Genomic DNA, 19,300 nt, shown 5'->3' with positions numbered 1-19,300 from the left:
TGGGGAGGAAGGGACTAGAAGAGGCCACACGGGGCCTCCCAGGGCTGGCGGTGCTCTTTCCTGAGCTGGTGTTAACTACACGGGCACGCCCACTCCGTCAGATCATCCAGCGGCACACGCAGAATTCACACGCTCTTCTGTGCATCTGTCACACTTTCATCACAAGCTTATGCTCAGTGTGTGTCTGTTTGCTGTCAAGGTGCTAGGTCACGTCCAACTCCTTTGCGACCCCCATGCACTGCGGCCCACCAGGCTCCTCTGCCCAGGGATTTCCCAGGCAAGCGTACTGCAGTGGGCTGCCTTTTCCCTCTCCGATAGACATTATACCACCTGTATACGTGAGGCCGGGGACAGAACGTCTGGCCACGTCTTCCTGCGGGAATGCGTGTATGTGGATTTGGGAAGGATATGTACAAAGCATCACACGTCTATAAGGTGCGTCTGGGTAAGCGCACCCCACACTCACCCACACAAGTGAGCCACAGACAAGTGAGCATGTGCAACTACACAGTGACACGCACATGCGTGGGTCCTTGAACAACACACCCAAGTCTCCACGTGCAGACATTCATCATGATGACGTGCCTACACCTGCTGGCAAGAGCTTATAGCTTTTTCTGATAGAGGCACAGTTGACTTACAACACTATGTAAGCCTCGGGGGCACAACACAGTGATTTACTACTTTTAAAGACTATTCGCCGTTTGTAGTTATTATAGCATATTGGCTACATCTCAAGAGCCTATAGGTTTTGAACACGCCCGCCATATACGTGCAAGTGAGTGACCATGAATAAAAGATACACAAGACGCGCATGTCAACATGCCCGGGGACCACACACCACCGAGGCCGTTCACAGTCTGTGCGCGTGTACCTGACGAGCCTGAGTCTCTGCGCCACGCACACCTCCCCTGAGTCTCTGCGGGTGTGTCTGACTCATACACAGCACAGGGCCCGCTGCCCCTGCGACCCGCCCCACCGTGTCTTCACATTGTTCACGTGGATGAGCCCACCTCCCCAGGCCAAGCCTGGGGCACTGCAGTGGCCCCTGAGAAAGGGCAGGGCAGAACTCACGTTGCCCAGGTCCAGGATGAAGCAGTCGCCGTTGTTGAAGCTCTCCCAGGACACAGGCACCTCGGTGGCACGGACCACACGCCGCCCTTTGACCTGGAAGAGTCTCTGCACCACCACCTCGTTGGGGACCACGTGCTTGAATCCCGACGCCACGCCTCCTTTCTGTTGGGTCAAGGAGACAGCGTTAGTCCAGGGGAGAGGGTCTGGGGACGGACAGGAATGATCTGAAGGGCACAGTGGCCCACACGCCAGTGGACTTCCAGCGGATACCCCACCTCTGCACCTTGCTGCCAGCCTTTTGAATCTCATACTCTAACAAAGACCCCGGGGCCCATTTTCCTGGATCAAAATGCTACAAACAGTCCCTTTTCAAAATGTGCATTCCCCAAGGAATGTTCTAAGGAATGCTAATCCCCCAAGATATTCTGCAAGGAAAGGATTCCCTGATCAGGGAAGCACAAGGCATGCCCTTCACTTGCCCCCTGACTGTTACACAACGCACATCCGCATCATAAAGGCACTGGGAAATCCAACGGTAAATACACTCGCTTGGCATGTTTTAGAGAGCACTTCCCTGCCTTGAGTCAAGATACTGCTTTTCTCTTCCACATCCTGCCTGCAACTCAAGTGTTCTGCAAAACCCGCTTTAAGAAGCGCTCATTCAAATCTTTCCCATCCTTCAAGGCTCTCTAGGAAGAGTCAAGACTGTGCCCCTCCCCCACCCCCATGATGCTGCAGCGAGTTCCAGCTGTGCCTTCAGAGGCAGCTGTGGGTAACGGACAGAGCACTGACCTCAGGCCCAAGTCCCTGCCCTGCCACTGGAGTGCTGGGGGACTCTGGGGAAGTCTCTTGCCCTCTCTGAGCCTCAGGCCTCCTCCTCCTGGAACGGCGATCTAAGCCCTTGCTGTGCCGCCCTCCGCAGTCATCATCAGGTCCCAGGGAAGTTCAGGAAGGCTTCCCAGCAGCAGTCAAAACTGCCCGTGGGGGCTTCCCTGGTGGCTCAGTGGTGGAGAATCCGCCCGCCAATGCAGGAGGCCTGGGTTTGATCCCTGGTCTGGGAAGAACCCACAGGCCTGGTGGCAGCTAAGCCCGGGGTCCACAACTATCGAGCCTGCGCTCTGGAGCCCGGGAGCCGTAACTGCTGAACCCACACACGGCAAACACCGAAGCCCCGGTGCTCCAGAGCCCGTGCTCTGCGACAGGAGAGGCCCCGGAATGAGACGCCCACGCGCCACAACTAGAGAAAAACCCGCCCAGCAAGGCAAAAAAAAAAAAAAACCTACCCTCGGGACAGGAGAAAGTCAAGTGGGCTGGGTGTCCTCATGAGCAGTCCCCAGCCCTGGATGCTCACCGGCCCCAAGCCCCAGGGAGGGCAAGTCAGAGAAGAGAAGGTGCTCACAAGCTTCCCATTTCACCCATGAGTATACTGAAGAAGGGGTCGCAAAGAGTCAGACATGACTGAGCGATGAAACTCAACTGCACTGATACTGAAGACCAGCGAAGTGAAGTGACTTACTCAAGGGCACTCAGTGAGCATGTGGCAAAGCTACGGAGTATAACCCCGTCTCCCGTTTCCAAAGCTGCACACGTCATGGGCCACTAAGGCTGGAACTGTGGCCACCCTCCTCCCCTCCCAGGTCCCTTGCTGACGCCTCACCTTGCAGAGCAAAGCCAGGTCTGACTTGCTGCACTGAGTCCATGAGGGCAAGGGACAAACGGAGTGTGATTGGGTTCCTATTACATCTACACACAGCAAGGAACACAGAACTGGCTGTGACATGATAATGCCATTGTGCCGGGCATTCTGCAGGAGTCATCTGTGAGGGAGGCGTCATTATCACCATCTTACAGATGCAGAGAACGGATGCCGGAAGCAGAGAGACCTGCCTGAGATCTCAAAGCTAGTAAGTGGTGGAGCTAGGTTTCAAACCCAGGTGTAAACGAATGTGTAAGGTCCACATTTTCCCCCAAAGGCAGGTTTGCTTAGAGCCCAGGTCACTAGGGTCATCCAGGATGGGAGGCAGGAACGAACACTGTCCTGAGCAGGGTCAAGTAGAAACGTGTTTTCCCTGTTGTGAGTGGGAGCGCCCTCTGCTGTCCGTTCTTGGTACCAGCATGAAGCCTTTCAACAGCACCCCCTTGGTAGGGCTCAGCAGGACCGCCTTGGTCTTCTCAGAGCCTTGTTTTCCACCTGGCTTCAGAGGCCTTCCAACTGGGAAGCATGTGAGGAAGGGCAGCTTGGGAAGACGATTCAGTGCCCCATGCTCATCTGGAATTGACCGCGGAGGTTGCCTCTTACCAAGTCCATGCCAGGCTCCTCCGTCATGGACATGCAATGTGGTCCCCACAAACTCCTGAGGTCCCAAATCTCATCATCCCACTTTTCAGGCAAGAAAATTGAGGTGCAAAGAGGTCCAGCCCCATGCCCAGGGTCCCAGCTAATTGGTGGAAGTTTTACCCCCAAGTTTGCCCTTCCTGGGACCAGCCTTGCCCAGGTCCACCAGCCCAGGACCTCCTGAGTGTCTATGGGCAGTGCTCACCCCGGGACCCCACATGTGGAGGTAAAGAGACAGTGGGTCTGAAAAGCTTTTCCAAAAGGTGCTGAACGGACACAATGACCATTTCCATGGATTCCTTAGAGACGAGGAAATGGGAAAATGAGGGAAGAGAAAGACCCTTAACATTTTTTAATACATCTCTAAAATATTTTACTTGTTCAAGCATGTCTTCTATTTTTTGTCCAAAAAAATTAAAAACTTTTCTTTTAAAAAAGGAAAAGGGTTGTTCAATGTCATAAATCTCAGCTCCAATAAATTCTATATATGAATTTATAAATTAAAAGATACAGATTTCTAATGAGTGTGGACAGGCATTTCCTGATTGATTAACTCCTCTAATCTTACTGATCTAGGAAACTGGACTTGGAAAGATCAGTTAATACAAAAATAAAAGCAAGCTCCCAGGAGACATTAGTGAATCTCCAAGCATAAGGGGCAAGGGTTTTTTGTAAAGTTTTACTATTTTTTTATTATTTTTACTTTAATATTTAAGATTGATTGCTGCTTTCTGTGGTCTAATCATTAGTGGACAGAGATTGGCATCAAATTATTTGAACAAAATTTAATGGAATACTTTTTAAAAGCTACTTTCCAAATTAAAGTGAAGACACACACATATAAATATATACATCTATATGTTCATATATAGAGAGAAAAATTACATACCATTTGGTGTATATCTCCAAGAGTAGAATCATGGGCAACTTTACTTACTAAAAGCCTTATTTCTGTGTTTGACATTTTACAATAAGCGTGTATTATACTTGTAGTCTGAAGAAAGGTAAAAGCTATAAAAATCTACCTTTTAAAAATATGTTAAGCTCTTTATAAAACAAAGAAAAACCTATTGACTGGCACTGATCCCATCCACCCTCTAATTTCTGGGTTCCTTATCTAAAAACAGGAGGGAGGACAGGAAGGACCCAAGGGATTCTGTGGGTTTCCCACTGTGTTCCTCAGGGTCAGGGGCTTCCAGGACTCAGCCCAGCCCAGACTCTGCTGGAACAAAGGGTTTCAGATAACCCAGCTCCTTGGGGTCTCTGGGGTTCTATCCGAAAGTCAAGAGGAGGAGGAGGAAGAAGAAAAAGAGGAGGAGGAGGAAGAAGAAAAAGAGGAGGAGGGATCAAAAACAGTGCATTTGAAGGATCTGAGGGTCACAGAGCAAGATAAGACGGGCCCTAGGAAAACCCTATCTAGGGGCTCTCGTCCCTTCCCTGCCCCTGCTCACACCCCGAGCACAGAACCGGCTTCGAGGAGCAGGCTTTCACAGAAACAAGTCTTGCATAACAAGCTCTGCTCCTTGGAGATCCATAATTGATGAGGGCGCCAGGCCGGGAGCCTTGGGCTGGGCCTGCCGAGGGCAGGGGCGACCAGAGGACTTGCGGGAAGGGGAAAACAGGACCAGCCGTGGACCTCAAGTTCCCACCAAAAGCAGGGCCTTTGAGGACTGAAGCCAAAGGCAGGAGGGGTTGGGAACCCCTCCCCTAGAGCATCCTCAGAGTACGTAGGGTCCAAGAACATCCTGGGAAAATCACCAGAGCAGGGAGGAGACTTGCTAAACATGTAAATTCCTGGGCTCCATCTGAGCTAAGATAAGAGACCAGAGAGTCTTCAAATGTTTCTCTGAACTAGCCCCTTCATATCTGGGTTTAAATCCCAGCTCAATCGCTTACCAGCTCCGTAAGCCGCTTAGTCTGTCCACAAGTTAAGTCACTGCTGTCCACACAGCAACACCAGGAAGCAGGCGCTGCTGCTCAAGGGGCCTGATAAGTACTTGCTGGAAGGAAGGACGAACAGGGAGCGTGTGCCAGGACCACGCGGAGGCACGCGGCAGGCAGAAGGGCGGCCTCCTGGTTAAGTGCTCCTTCCACCTTCTGCTCTAGGAGCTGCAAAAAGTCCTGGTCTTTCTCCCCGTCCAGGGCCTGGCTTCCTAACTTCTCTCCTTCTGCTGGTACCAGGGCCCCAGAGGAGACTCCAGAAAACGTAGAGCTGGACAGGTCTGTAGAAGGCGCTCTAGGGAGGGGGGAACTGGCCGACAGGGGGCGCTGGGAGGCTCCAGGGAATCCAGTCCAGCTTCACCCAGCCCAGGGCTGAGGCCCAGTTCCCAGGACACACCCTGCCCTCTGCCATCTCTAGAGCTTTCCCATCATCTAATCCCTGGCGTGTCAGCTGGGCAGACAGCATCACCACCCGGCTAACACGAAGGAACTGGAGGCCCAGAGATGGACAATGACTTCTCGAAGGTCACACAGCATATCAGCAGCGTGCTGATGCTGCTGCTAAGTCACTTCAGTCGTGTCCGACTCTGTGCAACCCCATAGACGGCAGCCCACCAGGCTCCCCCGTCCCTGGGATTCTCCAGGCAAGAACACTGGAGGGGGTTGCCATTTCCTTCTCCAATGCATGCAAGTGAAAAGTGAAATCGAAGTAGCTCAGTCGTGTCCGACTCTTAGCGACCCCATGGACTGCAGCCCACCAGGCTTCTCCGTCCATGGGATTCTCCAGGCAAGAGTACTGGAGTGGGGTGCCATCGCCTTCTCCGATCAGCAGCGTAGATGAGGCTTAATACTACCCTGGACCCCTGCTCACGAAAGGCAGATTGGTGTACTGGGAAAAAGCTGGGAGTCAGGAAACATGGGCTCCAGTTCTGGCTCGGAGGCTGACTTGCTGTTTGATCTGGAGCATTCCTTAACCTCTCTGTGCCTCAGTTTCTCCTCCCTCCCTTAAAATAAGAGGTCTGCCTTCTGACGTTAAGGCCATCAAAGCTTGTGATCCCTTCCCTATACTGACCAAAGAGAACCCCGTTCCAAGAGGCCAGGCCCCGTGCACAGCATCTTCCAGCTTGCCTTCACCAAACCCTCTCCGCAGGCCTGGAGGGCAGGTGCAAGTGGCTGTCACGTAACCAAAGAGGACAGGGAGGCTCCGGGAGGCCAAGTGGCTGCTGGAAGTCACAGGGCATATTGGCAACAGCCTCCTGGGGCTCCCAGCGTGGCTCTGCTCAGCCCCACCTGACTAGGGGCTGGAGCTCAGAGTCTTCAGAGTTCAACAAACAGGAAGAGAATGGGATCGAGGGTCCCCTTTCAAATATCAAACATAGGCCCCTCTGTTGGCAGGGTCTCAGAACTAAAGGATACAGGCTCAAGCCCTGGGCATGCTAGGTTTGCATAGGGCAAATGCTATACACAGGGCATAGGGCCCCTGTGGCCCACCTTTTACTGCTGGGGCGAGGAGTCCACCTTGTGGAGTGACCGAAAATTTCTTCTCTCAATTTAATAAGAGACCAGAGGCTCAGAGAGGGCGTGTGATTTGTCCAAGGTCACACAGCTAGCAAGGGCCCGAAACTCAAAGCCAGGGCTAGCCAGCTCCAAGGGCTGAGCTCTGGCCTGTCTGCCTACACACCCGCACGAGCCTAAAAGGTGGACGGGCAGGAGTGAGCCCGGCCAGTGGCGCCTCTGTCCCCACTGCCCAGCACCCACCTTGTACTTGAGGCCGGACTTGAAGTAGCCGAGGAAGGTGGCCGACTCGAAGCCCTGGACCTCGCGGTGCTGCACAGCCCGGCCGTTCAGGTAGTCGTCCAGCTGCACGGTGAAGATGGCGGCTGCCCCGCTCTCGTCCTGGCTGCATTCATTGCCTGCGGGACGTCAGAGGACATGAGCCTGGCTTCCGGCCAGCGGCCCCAGCTGCCCACAGAGGAGGCGTCTGGAGCCCCTGGCAGTGCCTGAGCCTGGCTGGAGAAGCCGGGAAAGGCCCTGTCTCTTGTGAGCCTCACTGAATCCATCTGTATAATGGAGGAGGCGGGAGTTGACTCCAAGGTCTCTAAGAGTCCTCCCAGCACTCACTCACTCAAGGTCAGGCCAGGGAGCATCAGAGAAATCAAGGCACAGGGAGGGGCCAGGACTCACAGGGTCATACAGAAGAGCCTCGGCAGGACTTCAGGCTCCCGACTGAAGGGCAAACTAGAATCTGGCTGGAAAGGGTGGGTCCTGGGTTTCTAAGCCACCGCCCACTCTGAGTCCATAGATAGTGGCCTGTTTAACCCTCACAACAGTCCTACAAGGGAGTCTGGTGCAATCATCACATCCTATTTACAGAGACACTGAATGTCTTGCCAAAGGGCAGAGCTAGGGTCTGAACTTGGGGAGGCTGCCTCTAGAGTCTTGGAAACATGTAACCAAGGGCCTGGCACTCACTTGATGCTCAGTAATCGCTAAATTCCCTTCGGGGCTTCCTGGGGACCAGGTCTCAAAGGTCTGTGCTTTACAGCAGAGGGGCCGGGGCGGGGCCGGGGCCGGGCCATCTCACCCAGCCAGTAGTGGAGGTCATACTGCAGGTTCCCATTCCTCAGCTGCACCGTCTTCAGGATGACATAGGCATCGCCTGTGAAGAAGTCTCCGTAAAGGTTGGGGGGCACGGGAACCAGGTCGAACTTCTCCACACGCCAGATCTGCAGGCCGGGCTCCTTCCCTGCCTTGAGGAACTCGGGGTGTTCCACCACCATGCTGCCCGGCTGCAAGAGACAGGGCAGAGCCTGAGCAAGGGCAGGGACCACAGTGGGGACAGACCCTGGGGCACGAGGGAGGCTGGTTTCCAGCACCAAGAGTACCTCAATTGAGCCTGACTCTCCCCACCGCGTCCTAGGACCCCGCCCTCGACGAGTGAGCACACAGGGCAGAGTTTAGGCTCCAAGCCCTGCCCTGGCCAGCATCTTTCGCTCCTTCTCATCTCCCTGGTGATGGGGGACAGAAGGCTCTCCCTCCCTTCTCCCTTCCTGTCTTAGTGCCAATTGGATGCAACAGCTGAGGCACGGAGGAGTTAAGCCAGGGACCCCCAGCTAGAAAATGACAGAGCAGGAACTGGCCCAGACTCCAAGAGCTTTGGGACCATGGGGAGACCCCTCAGATGGCAATGGTAAATCTGGGGGTGGCCAGGGGCTCAGCTTAAACCCTTCCAGCATCCTCGGTGGCCCTGAGAAGTAGAAGGGTCCTCACAGAGTTCATTATCCAACTCCACCCTGCAGATCGGGAGACTGAGGCCCCAAGAGGTGAAGGGACTGTCTGCTTTGGCTCTTTTCCCCCCACGCCCCATCCACGTTCCCATCACACCTCCATTCCAGAAGGGCCTAGACGGCTGAGCCCAGGCGGCCTCCTGCGCTGTCTGCCTCCTCCCTCCTGCCCCTAAAACCCCACCCCACCCCCAAATTCCATTTCTTGGAAAAGGCGAAAGGACGCAGCAGGGGTCTGCGGGAGCCTGCTGGAGACAAGGTGGTGGAGAACGGGGGACAGGCGGTCAGACCATGCGCGGGGCTGGAAACGGAGCGGAACGGGATGGTTAGCTGGGAGTCAGATGAGGGCAATCAGCAGGTGCGGGCCACCTCGGGCCGGATCTAGTGGAAGAAGTCAAAAAACCAGACGGGAGAACTCAGGCAGCGGAGTGGAGAACAGGAAGAACAACTGGAGCGAAGAGAAACCAGACAAGGCAGAGGTGGCATCAGAGACGGGAGAAGAAATCGCAGTGACGAAGGGAAGCAGGTGAATGTGAGATGGTACAGGAAAGAGGAGGGAATCCAGGGAAGAGGGGAATCCTGTGAGAAATCAGATGAGAAAGAAGACTCTGAAATGAAAGGAGAAATCCCAGAGGGAAGGCGAGAAATGAGGCAGAGGGAAGGAGAAATCGGGAGGCAGAGATGGGTAAGAAGTCAGAAGGCAGCGCAGAGGGAAGAAATCCGGCCAAGGTGAGGTTAGCCTGTTGGGAGGGAAACAGCCAAGGCGGAGGCGCCCACCCCCTCCACCGGAGCCCCGGAAGCAGCAAGAGATACTTACAAAGCAACAAAACAGTTTTTCCATTCTAGACCTGAATTACTCCCCTTTTCCTAGAGCTGTATCTGCAAGAACTTACAATAAAGAGTTACTCCGGGGGCCCCCGGGCACTCACCCGCGCCTCGGTCACCCGCCCCTGCGGCGCCCGTGCCTGGGTCGCCCCCGGCCGCGCCGGGGTGGCCAAGCGGGCCGGCTGCGACAGCGCGCCCAGCGCCAGGACCAGCGCGCCCAGCAGCGCGCAGCGATGCGCAGCCATGGCAGCGACGGCGGCAGAAGACCCGGGAGGCAGGCAGGGGGCGGCCGGGGCCGCCAGGCTCGCCCCGGCCTTAAGTAGCCGCCCGGCCCACTCCGCCCAAGCTAGAGACCGCCCCGTTTGGGAGGGCGGAGGGCCGGGTTGGGCCCCCGCGGGCGGGGAGGGGCGGGAATCTGGCCTGGATTTTTTACGAGACATCGGGGCTCCCACCGGGACCAACCCAACGGGTGCGGGTGCGGACGCCCCTTCACTCCAGCTCCGGGGTGGAGACCAGGCACAAGGCCTGGCATACAGCAGGTGCTAATTCAGTGCACACTAAATGGACACACGCATGAACGGCAGGGATCCACCCAGCTTGGCTTCCTGTGTGATCCACGCAGGACCCCTCCCCTCTCCACCCCTAACATCTCCAGCAAAAAATCACAGGAGCTAACTAAGAGATATTGAAGGTTTTCAGCATCACATGAACATCCTTTATGGACTGGGTACTATTCACAGCCCCATTCTAAAGAGGTGGAAATAGCTCAGAACCGTCAAGCAATGTGCACACAACTAGGAAATTAAAGTCAAGACCGGCCCAGGTGGTCCGGGTGGATGGCCTGCTTAGGCAGCACGTGGCTGTCACCAGCTGCGGACACGGGTCAGGGAGCTGACCTTCACTGGACCCTTGAGCAAGCTGGACAGAGAGGGGCGAGCAGATCTCTCCACTTCTGGGACTGCAGGCTTTGCTGCTGCTGCTGCTAAGTCGCTTCAGTCGTGTCCGACTCTGTGCAACCCCATAGACGGCAGCCCACCAGGCTCCCCTGTCCCTGGGATTCTCCAGGCAATAGCACTAGAGTGGGTTGCCATTTCCTTCTCCAATGCATGAAAGGGAAAAGGGAAAGTGAAGTCGCTCAGTCGTGTCCAACTCTTAGAGACCCCATGGACTGCAGCCCACCAGGCTCCTCCGTCCATGGGATTCTCCAGGCAAGAGTACTGGAGTGGGGTGGGTCCTTGTGGTTGCAGCTCGATGCACCGGAGCTTTCTAGGGTTGCAGCAAGCAGGGGATATGCTCCAGTTGTGGGGCACGGGCTTCTCTCTGTGGTGCCTTCTCTTCCTGCGGAACACAGGCTGCGGGGCATAGGGCTTCAGCAGTTGTGGCCCACCGGCTTCCTTGCCCCAAGGCATATGATGTCTTCCCTGACCACCCCCTGCCTTGGCAGGTGGATTTTTAACCACTGGACCACCAGGGAAGTCTAAGTTATTTGTTAAAAGTTTGTTTTTAATCAAAACTTACAAGTCACTTCATTTATACAAAGTTTCACCTCTCAACCCCACTTACTTGTACCTCCAGGCAACCAACCCACATCTAGCTTCCTCCTTCAGCTGATGGTTTCGTGGTCTGCCTTCATGTCGTAGGTGACCAGCCTTTGTTGTTTGGGGTTTGGGGGTGGGGTGGGGGGTTGTTTGTTTTGTTTTTGCTCTTGTGTTTTCAGTTTTAGATCCCATCTATGGTTCTCTCTGAGGAAGACAAGGATTTGAGCCTCCTCCCCTTTTGCCCAGGCTCCCTTCCCATCCTTTATTCTCCTGGAGACTTACAGTCATTGGGTTACAAGTGCTATTCAGACTCACCCAGGCCTGCTTCCCACCTTCAACAACCCCTCTTCCCACCCTCCCACTACTCTGCTGGACTCAATTTCTCTGTTTCCTAGTTCCCTTTGCATTCCACATCTCCTCCTTTCTCAGTAACAGGGAAATGCAATGACAGAGAAAAAAGGAGCTGGAGACCTGGGCTTGACGCCCAGCTCCACTGTAAGCTACTTTCTTCCTCTCTGCCTCAGTCTCCTCATCTAGTAAATGGGTATAAAGTGGTTGCTGAGAATCCAATCCGTCTGTGTGTGTGAAAATGGCCTGGTCTGCCAGTGAGTAAACGGGAGTTCCTGTCCTCCTTCCCCGCGAGCTCCAGTCATCCGTCCCAGCTCCTCCTGGAGCCCAGCTTCTGTCTAATCAGGCTGAAGTTTGCCCTCCATCACACACAACTTCCTCCCATTTAAGGGGGACTGTGGGTCAGATAAAGGGCTAAAGGAACACACACAGAGGAGATAAATCAGACTGCAGGGATTATAAGAAGGCTTCACGGACAAAGGCACTTATGACCTGGGCCTTGAAGGACAGGGAGGAGGGAGATTGAGAAGAGAGGCGTTCAGGGGAGGGGACAGCATGGGCAAAGGGCAAGCAAGCGCAGGCCCCCGCAGTGCCCGACAGGGGTCCCGCCTGAAACCCCGGACAGGAGGAGACGAGGCTCGAGAGGGCGGCAGAGGCCACGGGGGCCCGTGGGCCACGCTCAGGACTCGGAAAGGTTTTTAAGATGTATATGGGTATAGGTGAAGAGTTTCTCAGAGAGCCTGTTTTTTGTTTTATTTATTTCCTTATTTTTGGCTACACTGGGTATTCATTACTGCAAGCGGGCTTTCTCTAGTTGCAGCAAAAGGGGGCTCCTCTTCATTGCAACGTGCAGGCTTCTCCTTGCGGGGCTTCTCTCGTTGCAGAGCATGGATGCTACAGCACGGGCTCAAGAGTCGTGGCGCCCAGGCTCAGCTGCCCTGCGGCCTGTGGCATCTTCCCAGACCAGGGATCCAACCTGTCTCCCCTGCAGTGGCAGGTGACTTCTAAACCACTGGCCCACCAGGGAAATCCCGGAAGAGTCTGCATTTTATCTTAGTGTCCGCGGGGACCCACAGAGGTGCCTGACTTCTCAAGGCTGTATGTCTAGTTCTGGGCCTGCAGAGCCCGCACTGGATGTCTCTGGCCTAAACTCAGAGAGCCCCTTCCCTCTCCCTAGGCATTTGGAGGATGATAAAACCCCCCTGTTCTCATACGTGCCTGACGGAAGCATAACCCAGTTTCCCCTCTCTGGAGAGCAACTGACATCTATACAAATTCAAGACACGCAGTGTGACAACAGAGCCATTTCCTTCAGGTTGACTTACAGAGGGACACAGAAATATACGTGCGAGGAGGTCCACTGAAGCATTGCTGGAAGAAATCTGGAAAGGACCCAAAGGTCCTGGTTAAATAAATCATGGAGCCGCCAGACAATGGGCCACTCCGCGGCTGTGCAAAAAGAATAAGCCAGCGCAGGCCGTGCCCAGCACACAGTAGGCAGTCAATGAACATGGCCTGATCCCAAAGTGCAAGACAGCAAATTGTACAGCGACTCTACGGTGGCTCCTCTCTTCTGTTTTATAAGGGTGTCTGTTTGTGCATATACTTTCTCCTTAAGAAAATCAAGAGAGTAAACACCAAACTGTCAAGTCAGTTTGTTTGAAAGAGATGAAGAATTCGGGGTTAGGCACCCACATCGCGGCAGCTGGCATGAGCGAACACTTTAGGGCGATGAAAACATTCCAACACTGGATTATAGTGATGATTACCCAACCGAAAAAGGTGCTAAAAATCATAACACTGTCTGCTTACAATGGGTGAATTGTTAATGGTATCTATATTACACCTCAGTATACTTGTGTGAAAAAATTTTTCAATGTGCTATAGGGTTTGAAACTATTTACAAGTGTTTCTCCGATGTAGTTTTTTTTCAATTAAAGACTGATCTGGGAATAATACCTTAAAAATAGATACAGTAATATCTGCTCATTAGACAATTTGGAAAATTCAAACCCGCAGGAAGAGGAAATTTCCTTGTCATCCCCACTCACCCCCAACCCCCACCCCAAGTGAACCTAAGCCGGCAACCAGCCCAGCCGAGCAGTCCCTTCTGCTCAGCTGGTGATTAACAGAGGGCTGGTGTGGCTCGGCCTTGGTCCCAGGGGTCACAGCCCACCAGCCAGGGTCACTGACCCCAGGTTAATGATCACAAAGGCCCCTGCAGCTGTGCCTGTCACACAGCTCTGAAGCCTGGGTCCCTGGCACTGGAGACCCGTGGAACAGGCCCTGGCCCCTGCCCTCGGGGCATCCATAGCCTGGAAACTCTCACTGCAGGGCAGTGATGTGCAGAGACTGTGATGGGACCACAGCCCCTGGGCTCCCTGCCCGGAAGGGAATGCACGGGTTCACAAGAGCGGGGAGAGCTTAAGTGCAAAAGAAAAACCTCTGAGTAGGAGGGAGGAGCTCCCCACCCCGTGCCAGGCTTGCCTCTGCTGCTGGCTTCCTGGGTGACTTTGGGCATATCACCGTCCTCACCTGCCCTTCAGGTCTCCATACGGAAAAGAACGGCCAGGCCCTGCAGCTCTGACCCCGAGAACTCTCGTTCTCGGCCCCAGCATCCCCCAGATCCTGGCTCTGCGACCACATCAGGAACCTACAGGTCTCTGGGCCTCAAAGTTCCCACCTGTAAAATGGGGACACTTGTCCAGGGCGCCTCCACAGGTCCTTCTGAAGCAGACAGTGCAGAGCCCCTGCCCTACACAAGGCGGGCCCAGCATCACTAATAGCTGCGTGCCTCCGCACCTCTGGGTCTGCATGTCTATAGGAGAAGACAGGAAGGACAGAAGGTGGGCTCTGAGCCTGAGTCTCTTCACAGCAACCAGGAAACGGAGATTCAGGGAGTTCCAGGCACTTGGCTCAGGGTCCTTCAGCTGGAAAGAGGCGCTCCTGGGATTCAAGCTCAAGTCTGGCTGGCTCCAGCGCTCAGACTCTATCTGGGGCTCAGGCAGGGCCCCCAGCACCATCCCACCTGGGCAGCAAGGGAACAGCAGTACCTATTACAGATGAAGGGATGCAGCTGCTGACCCAGGCAAGCCCAAGCCAAGCCTAGCAGCCCGGACTCTCTGGGGTGGCGTCTCTGCCGCACCTCCCCGGCTGCAGAGGGCAGCCCAGGAAAGCCCTCCAGCCCTGCACCTGAGAGCACCCAGGACAGAGGCACAACCAGGAAGGTCCCCGGGCTGCAGCCTCTGGGCAGAGGGCGAACCGTGGCGTCTACACTCTGTGCCACTCCCAGGGTGTACAGGGCACGCAGGACGGCATGGCCCCCTGTGCCGGGAGCAGCCTGCTCTACCACCAGTCGCTTATGCGAGCACGCCTTAGCCCCTGCCCTCTCTGAACCGCAAGAGACCCCTCGCCCTCTGATCTCAGGCATTCTGGCTCCTGCCTAGCGCTCCGCACAGTAGGCAGTTTTCAGCATCCAACCACATCCCTCCCCTGCAGTTCGACACAGGACGGCCACCGCCCGCCACCAGCTTTGGCCCTGCTCCCTTGGAGACCTCAGGCTAGCCTCCATGTCTCCGTGGGCCTCCCAAGGCCGCTACCCGCGCCGGGAGGAGGCAGCCTCACCCTCCGCCCCCGGCCACAGTGTACAAAAGGTCTTGGCCACTCCTGGAAGACACCACCCTGCTCTCTTCTCTTCACACCAAACACTGTTGTTCTTGATTCTCAGGCAGCCGGCCACTCACGAGCAGCCGTCTTTTTCGGAGCTTGTTTGCTTTCTGGCTCACGGCTGGGTTCTGGGTCCTCCTGGGAATACCCGCCCTGCTGGCTGGGGTTTTGTTAAATAGGACAACAGTCAGTAAACAGAGAAGCCAGTTATGAAACCCGGTAAAACTGGACAGGGCCTCAGTATGGGGAGCCCTGGGGACCCGAAAGAACATGTGTTTCAGAATCTGGGAGACTCAGCGCCTGTGGTCAGGGCCTCAGTTTCCGAATCTGTAAAATGGGAAGCTCGCAGGGCAGTGAGGAGGGCCAAGGCCTGACACACAGCACAGATGGAGCTCCAAGTCAGTGCTCCGTGTGTGAGCTGGCTTCTTTGCACAGAGGCCTCTCAGCATGTACACACCACGTGTGAGCAGTTAGTGGTGCCGGAGAAAGGTTACAGATTTCACAGTGAGATTCTTGAGCTCGGGTCTGGGCTGTGTGACCCAGAGCAAGTTGCTTTCCCTCTCTGAGTGCTGGGTCACTCACTTGTAGAAAGGGACAGACTGCCCAGTTGCAGGGTGGTTGGGAGCTCTGGAGCAAGTAGCACAGAGTAGGGCTTATTTGTGGCAATGTTAAATAGTCCATTCTCTCTTTGCAGACTATAACCCCAAGAGCAAAAGTGTAACTTCTCAGAGTCACTTAGTGAGCACCACGCAGGGCAGAGGTCTCCGTTCCCAGGCCAGAGCCGAGGCCTGAGCCCACGACATGACAAGGCCCCCGGGAAGGGCCAGCTGGACCTCTGCCCTGGCTCCGTCCATTCCGGGTGAAGACAGCTGTTGGGGAGATGGCCAGTGAGGCTTGGCTGAAGCCACCTCCAAGAGGCCGCCTCTCCCAGGGCTCCAAGCCACTGGCTTTTTCCCAGCTTCCGGAGGCTACCCCACCTAATGCTGAGAGCCAGGACAGGACGTTCAGAAAGGACTAGCCCCGCCACTTCCTGACCCCATGCCCTGGGAGCAGCCAAATCTGGCCACGGGTGTGAGCCAGGGCCCTGCCTGCCAGGATCCCCTTTAAAGTCCGTCTCCCCTTCTCGGGGGAGGCAGCAGCCCTGGGAGGCTGCAAACAGCTGCGAACAACTGTCCCCTAGCTGCCCCACCGGCCCACCGACAGGGGAGTCCAGGCACAAGCACACATCAGCGGCAGGACGAGGAGGCCCAACTCCAGGCACCGTGAAGCAGGACCAGGGCAGGATGGGGGACGCAGCCTCACCTGCCAACTCCCAGGGCGGCAGGGCCTATGGGGCCCCAACCAGAGCCAGGAGCAGCAAGAGCCGCAGGAGGCAGCGCCCTGCTGCAAAGGGGAAGGGCTTCCCAGCAGGAAGAAAAACAGTCTGTGTGACTGTGGAAAGAGCTCCCGCCAGGAAAATCTGGGTATAAATCCCTGATCTACCACTTCCAAATGTGTGGCTTCTGCTCTCTGTGCCTCAATTTCCTCATCTGTAAAATGGGATTAGACTAGCTGCTTGCCGGGGTTGCTGCGAGAATTTTACAAAGTAAAAGACGTTTGGGGCTTAGCACAGCGTGCACGTACAGAGGAAGCTGTGGTGGTTGTTTGCTGGGGGCTTAGGAAGCCTCTGTTAATCTCTCTCTGACCCTTAAGTTCCTTATGTATAAAATCAGGGTTAAAATGTCTTTTTAAAAGGTGAGCGGAAGGATCTCCCTGGTGGTCCAGTGGGTAAGACGCTGTGCTCCCAGTGCAGGGGGCCAGGTTCAGTCTCTGATTGAGGAACTAGATCCTACAGGCTGCAACTAAGACCTGGCATAGCAAATAAGTAAACAAGATGAATTTTATTGAGGGTTGAACGAGACCATAAATGTGGAAGATTCCAGGATCATGCCTGACATAAGACAGAGGTTCAAAAATGCCAGTATCCTCCCCCTTCTCCAAAGAGATAAGGAGCGGCCCAGTGGTGACCCAGCCAAGGAAACACAAGTGATAAGCAAACCAGCCCATCCCTAAAGACCCTTCGAGCCCTGGAACTTTAATAAGATTCTGAAAGGAACAGCAAGAGGCAAAATACATTTGTGCCTCTGGTCAAGCAAGGTTCCCTACCCACCCGCCCCTCCGCCCCCCATGCCGCCTCCCCACCCCACCCCCTCGTCTGTCTGGGGATCACGTTCATCCTTCAGCAGCTCCCTAGGCCGATAATCACCACGATGGGAACCACAGTGTCAGGACCTCAGAGGACGGTGACAGGTCCCTCCTGCCGCAAGCTCCAAATGGAGCCTTTCTCTGTCCCAAAGCCCCTCACAGCCAGCAACGGCGGGAGCCCACCCTCGAGGCACCAGTTTGCACTCTGCAGGCAGAACTTCTGAGAATCATAAAGGGGACAGAGGAGACAGTACAGAACCCAGAACAGCGAGGGGAGCCTCGGCCCGCTCAGGGTACCGAAAATGACCAGCAGGGTGAGGGCTGTGCAAACTCCCATCCAGGAGGAAAACAAGATAATGTCCAGGCTGAGCATGGGTGGAGCCAGAATCCCTACCTCGGGGGGCACTTGGGCAAATGGCCCTTTTGAGCGTTTCAATTTCCTCCTCTATAAAATGGGTTGGTAAGTCCTACCCTGGGGGTCATCTGGGAAAACTGAAGGAGCTCCTGGTACACAGCAGGTGCTCAACAACCACAACAACCCCTGCAAACATGCCCACTAGCCTCCCGTACCCAGCCTTGACTTTCATCACTGCATCCTTGCCTCCAACGCAGTGGAGGGCTGGAGGGTCCCCGCCAAGGCTCGGAGACCTGGAGGCGCAGCTTGTGCCAAGGACAGGGACACGTCTCAGGAGAGGGTCTCCAGCCAGCACTTAAAGAGCCCACTTTGCCTCCCACCCCTTCCACAAATCTCTTCATGATGCCCTCCCCTCTCCTCTGGTCTGCTCCCACCCCAAGGAACAAGGGCTCAATCCCAGCCCTGTCTCTTACCACTTAGGTGACCCTGAGCAAAGTGATCAACCTTTCTGAGCCTGGGTCCTTGGGTACAGAATAGCCAGATTATCCCCCAGGCCTACCAGAACTTGATACCAGTATAGCGTGGTTAGAAATCCTTTGCAATTTATCTCAGACGCTGAACTACAATAGAGCTACCAGAGATTCAAAGATATATTTTATCCTTGCTAATCCCTTTCATTTTAATAAAGCTTTTTAAAAACGTCCTTTCCCCCTCTCAAACATAAACAGAGCTATAAGACTGGAATGCTTGTGCTCCTTTCCCAGCTCAGAAAATAAGCATCGCCAGCTGGAAGAATTAATGAAATCCAGTCCACAGAGCACAGGGCTTGGCACGTGATAGAACTCCGGAATGGGCGTGGCCTCTGCCGGAATGGGTGTGGCCTCCTCTCCCCAGGGGTGCTTCCGGCCTCACCTCCATCTCGGTATCTGCCTAATCACCCGCCTCATCTTCTAGGTACCCCTGCTGAGAGCTTCCAGAACCCTCTGGGACACTCCAGAGTCAGGGCTGAGGCCAGAGCAGGGATGCTTAAGCCCCTCCGCGCTCCCCATTCACACTCATTTCCCCATCGGCCTCCCAGACGCTGTCCTGGTTCAGGGTCCCCATCTCCCCTGTGGAACCACTGCACCAGCTTCCTCGGTGCCTCCAACTCTCCATTATCCACAGAGATCACACCATTCCCGACTCAAGACCTTTCCGCAGCCCAGTGCAAACTGAAAGAAGTCAGGACTCCTAAGCTTGGCTCCTAAGGCCCTCTGGGACCCGGTGTCCACATGCTCTTACAGCCGCATCCCCTAGTCCCCGCACGCTATCCTCGACACCCTGTGCGACACCTCCTGCCTCTTCATCCTCAGCTTCCTGCAGCCAGGGGAGCAGGGGTCTAGCCTCAGCTCTGCTTCTGACTGTGAGACCTCGGGCCGGCTCTTTGGCTCTCTGAGCCTCAGTCTTCTCATCGGGCTCTTGGGGAGCTTGTGCAGATGAGACGCGATAAGGGAGTGAGCGCCAGATGCCGGGAGGGCTCCAGAAATGCAAGCCTGTGAGCTGCAGCCTTCTCCCTGCACTCTGACAACAGCTGGCAGGGCGGGATCGGCTCCTCCACCTCCGTAGGGGCGGGGCTCCCTCTCCCCTAAGCCCTGAACCAGAGGCTCACAGCCTGCAGCCGCAGCCAGGGAGGGGGACAGGAGTGGGGGCGGCTTAGAGGAAAATTACTCTCCTCTGGCCCAGCCACCAGGGGCTCCCAGCTGCCTCTGAC

General features: G+C 55.3%; 1 protein-coding gene across 3 annotated transcripts in view; it reads right to left on the bottom strand.

Annotated features, from left to right (window-relative positions):
• The window catches only part of GSN (gelsolin), a 60,796-nt gene that overhangs the window by 20,404 nt on the left and 21,092 nt on the right, over positions 1-19,300 (bottom strand). Inside the window, exons 3-6 of one of the 3 annotated variants that reach the window (XM_070795408.1) lie at positions 9,452-9,522; positions 7,935-8,139; positions 7,109-7,263; positions 1,075-1,236 (exon numbers count right to left, since the gene is read on the bottom strand). In XM_070795408.1, the coding sequence (XP_070651509.1) occupies positions 1,075-1,236; positions 7,109-7,263; positions 7,935-8,139; positions 9,452-9,475 (546 nt within the window). In that variant the 5' untranslated portion in view covers positions 9,476-9,522. Of the gene's footprint in view, positions 1-1,074; positions 1,237-7,108; positions 7,264-7,934; positions 8,140-9,451; positions 9,523-9,563; positions 9,749-19,300 lie in introns of those variants that run through there. The other 2 variants (XM_019966852.2, XM_019966855.2) reach the window with 2 other exon arrangements.

This window comes from Bos indicus, chromosome 8, assembly GCF_029378745.1.
Source record: "Bos indicus isolate NIAB-ARS_2022 breed Sahiwal x Tharparkar chromosome 8, NIAB-ARS_B.indTharparkar_mat_pri_1.0, whole genome shotgun sequence".
Taxonomy (NCBI): Eukaryota; Metazoa; Chordata; class Mammalia; order Artiodactyla; family Bovidae; genus Bos; species Bos indicus.
Note: the sequence above shows the minus strand (reverse complement) of the source record. Positions and strands in the feature narration are given on the sequence as shown.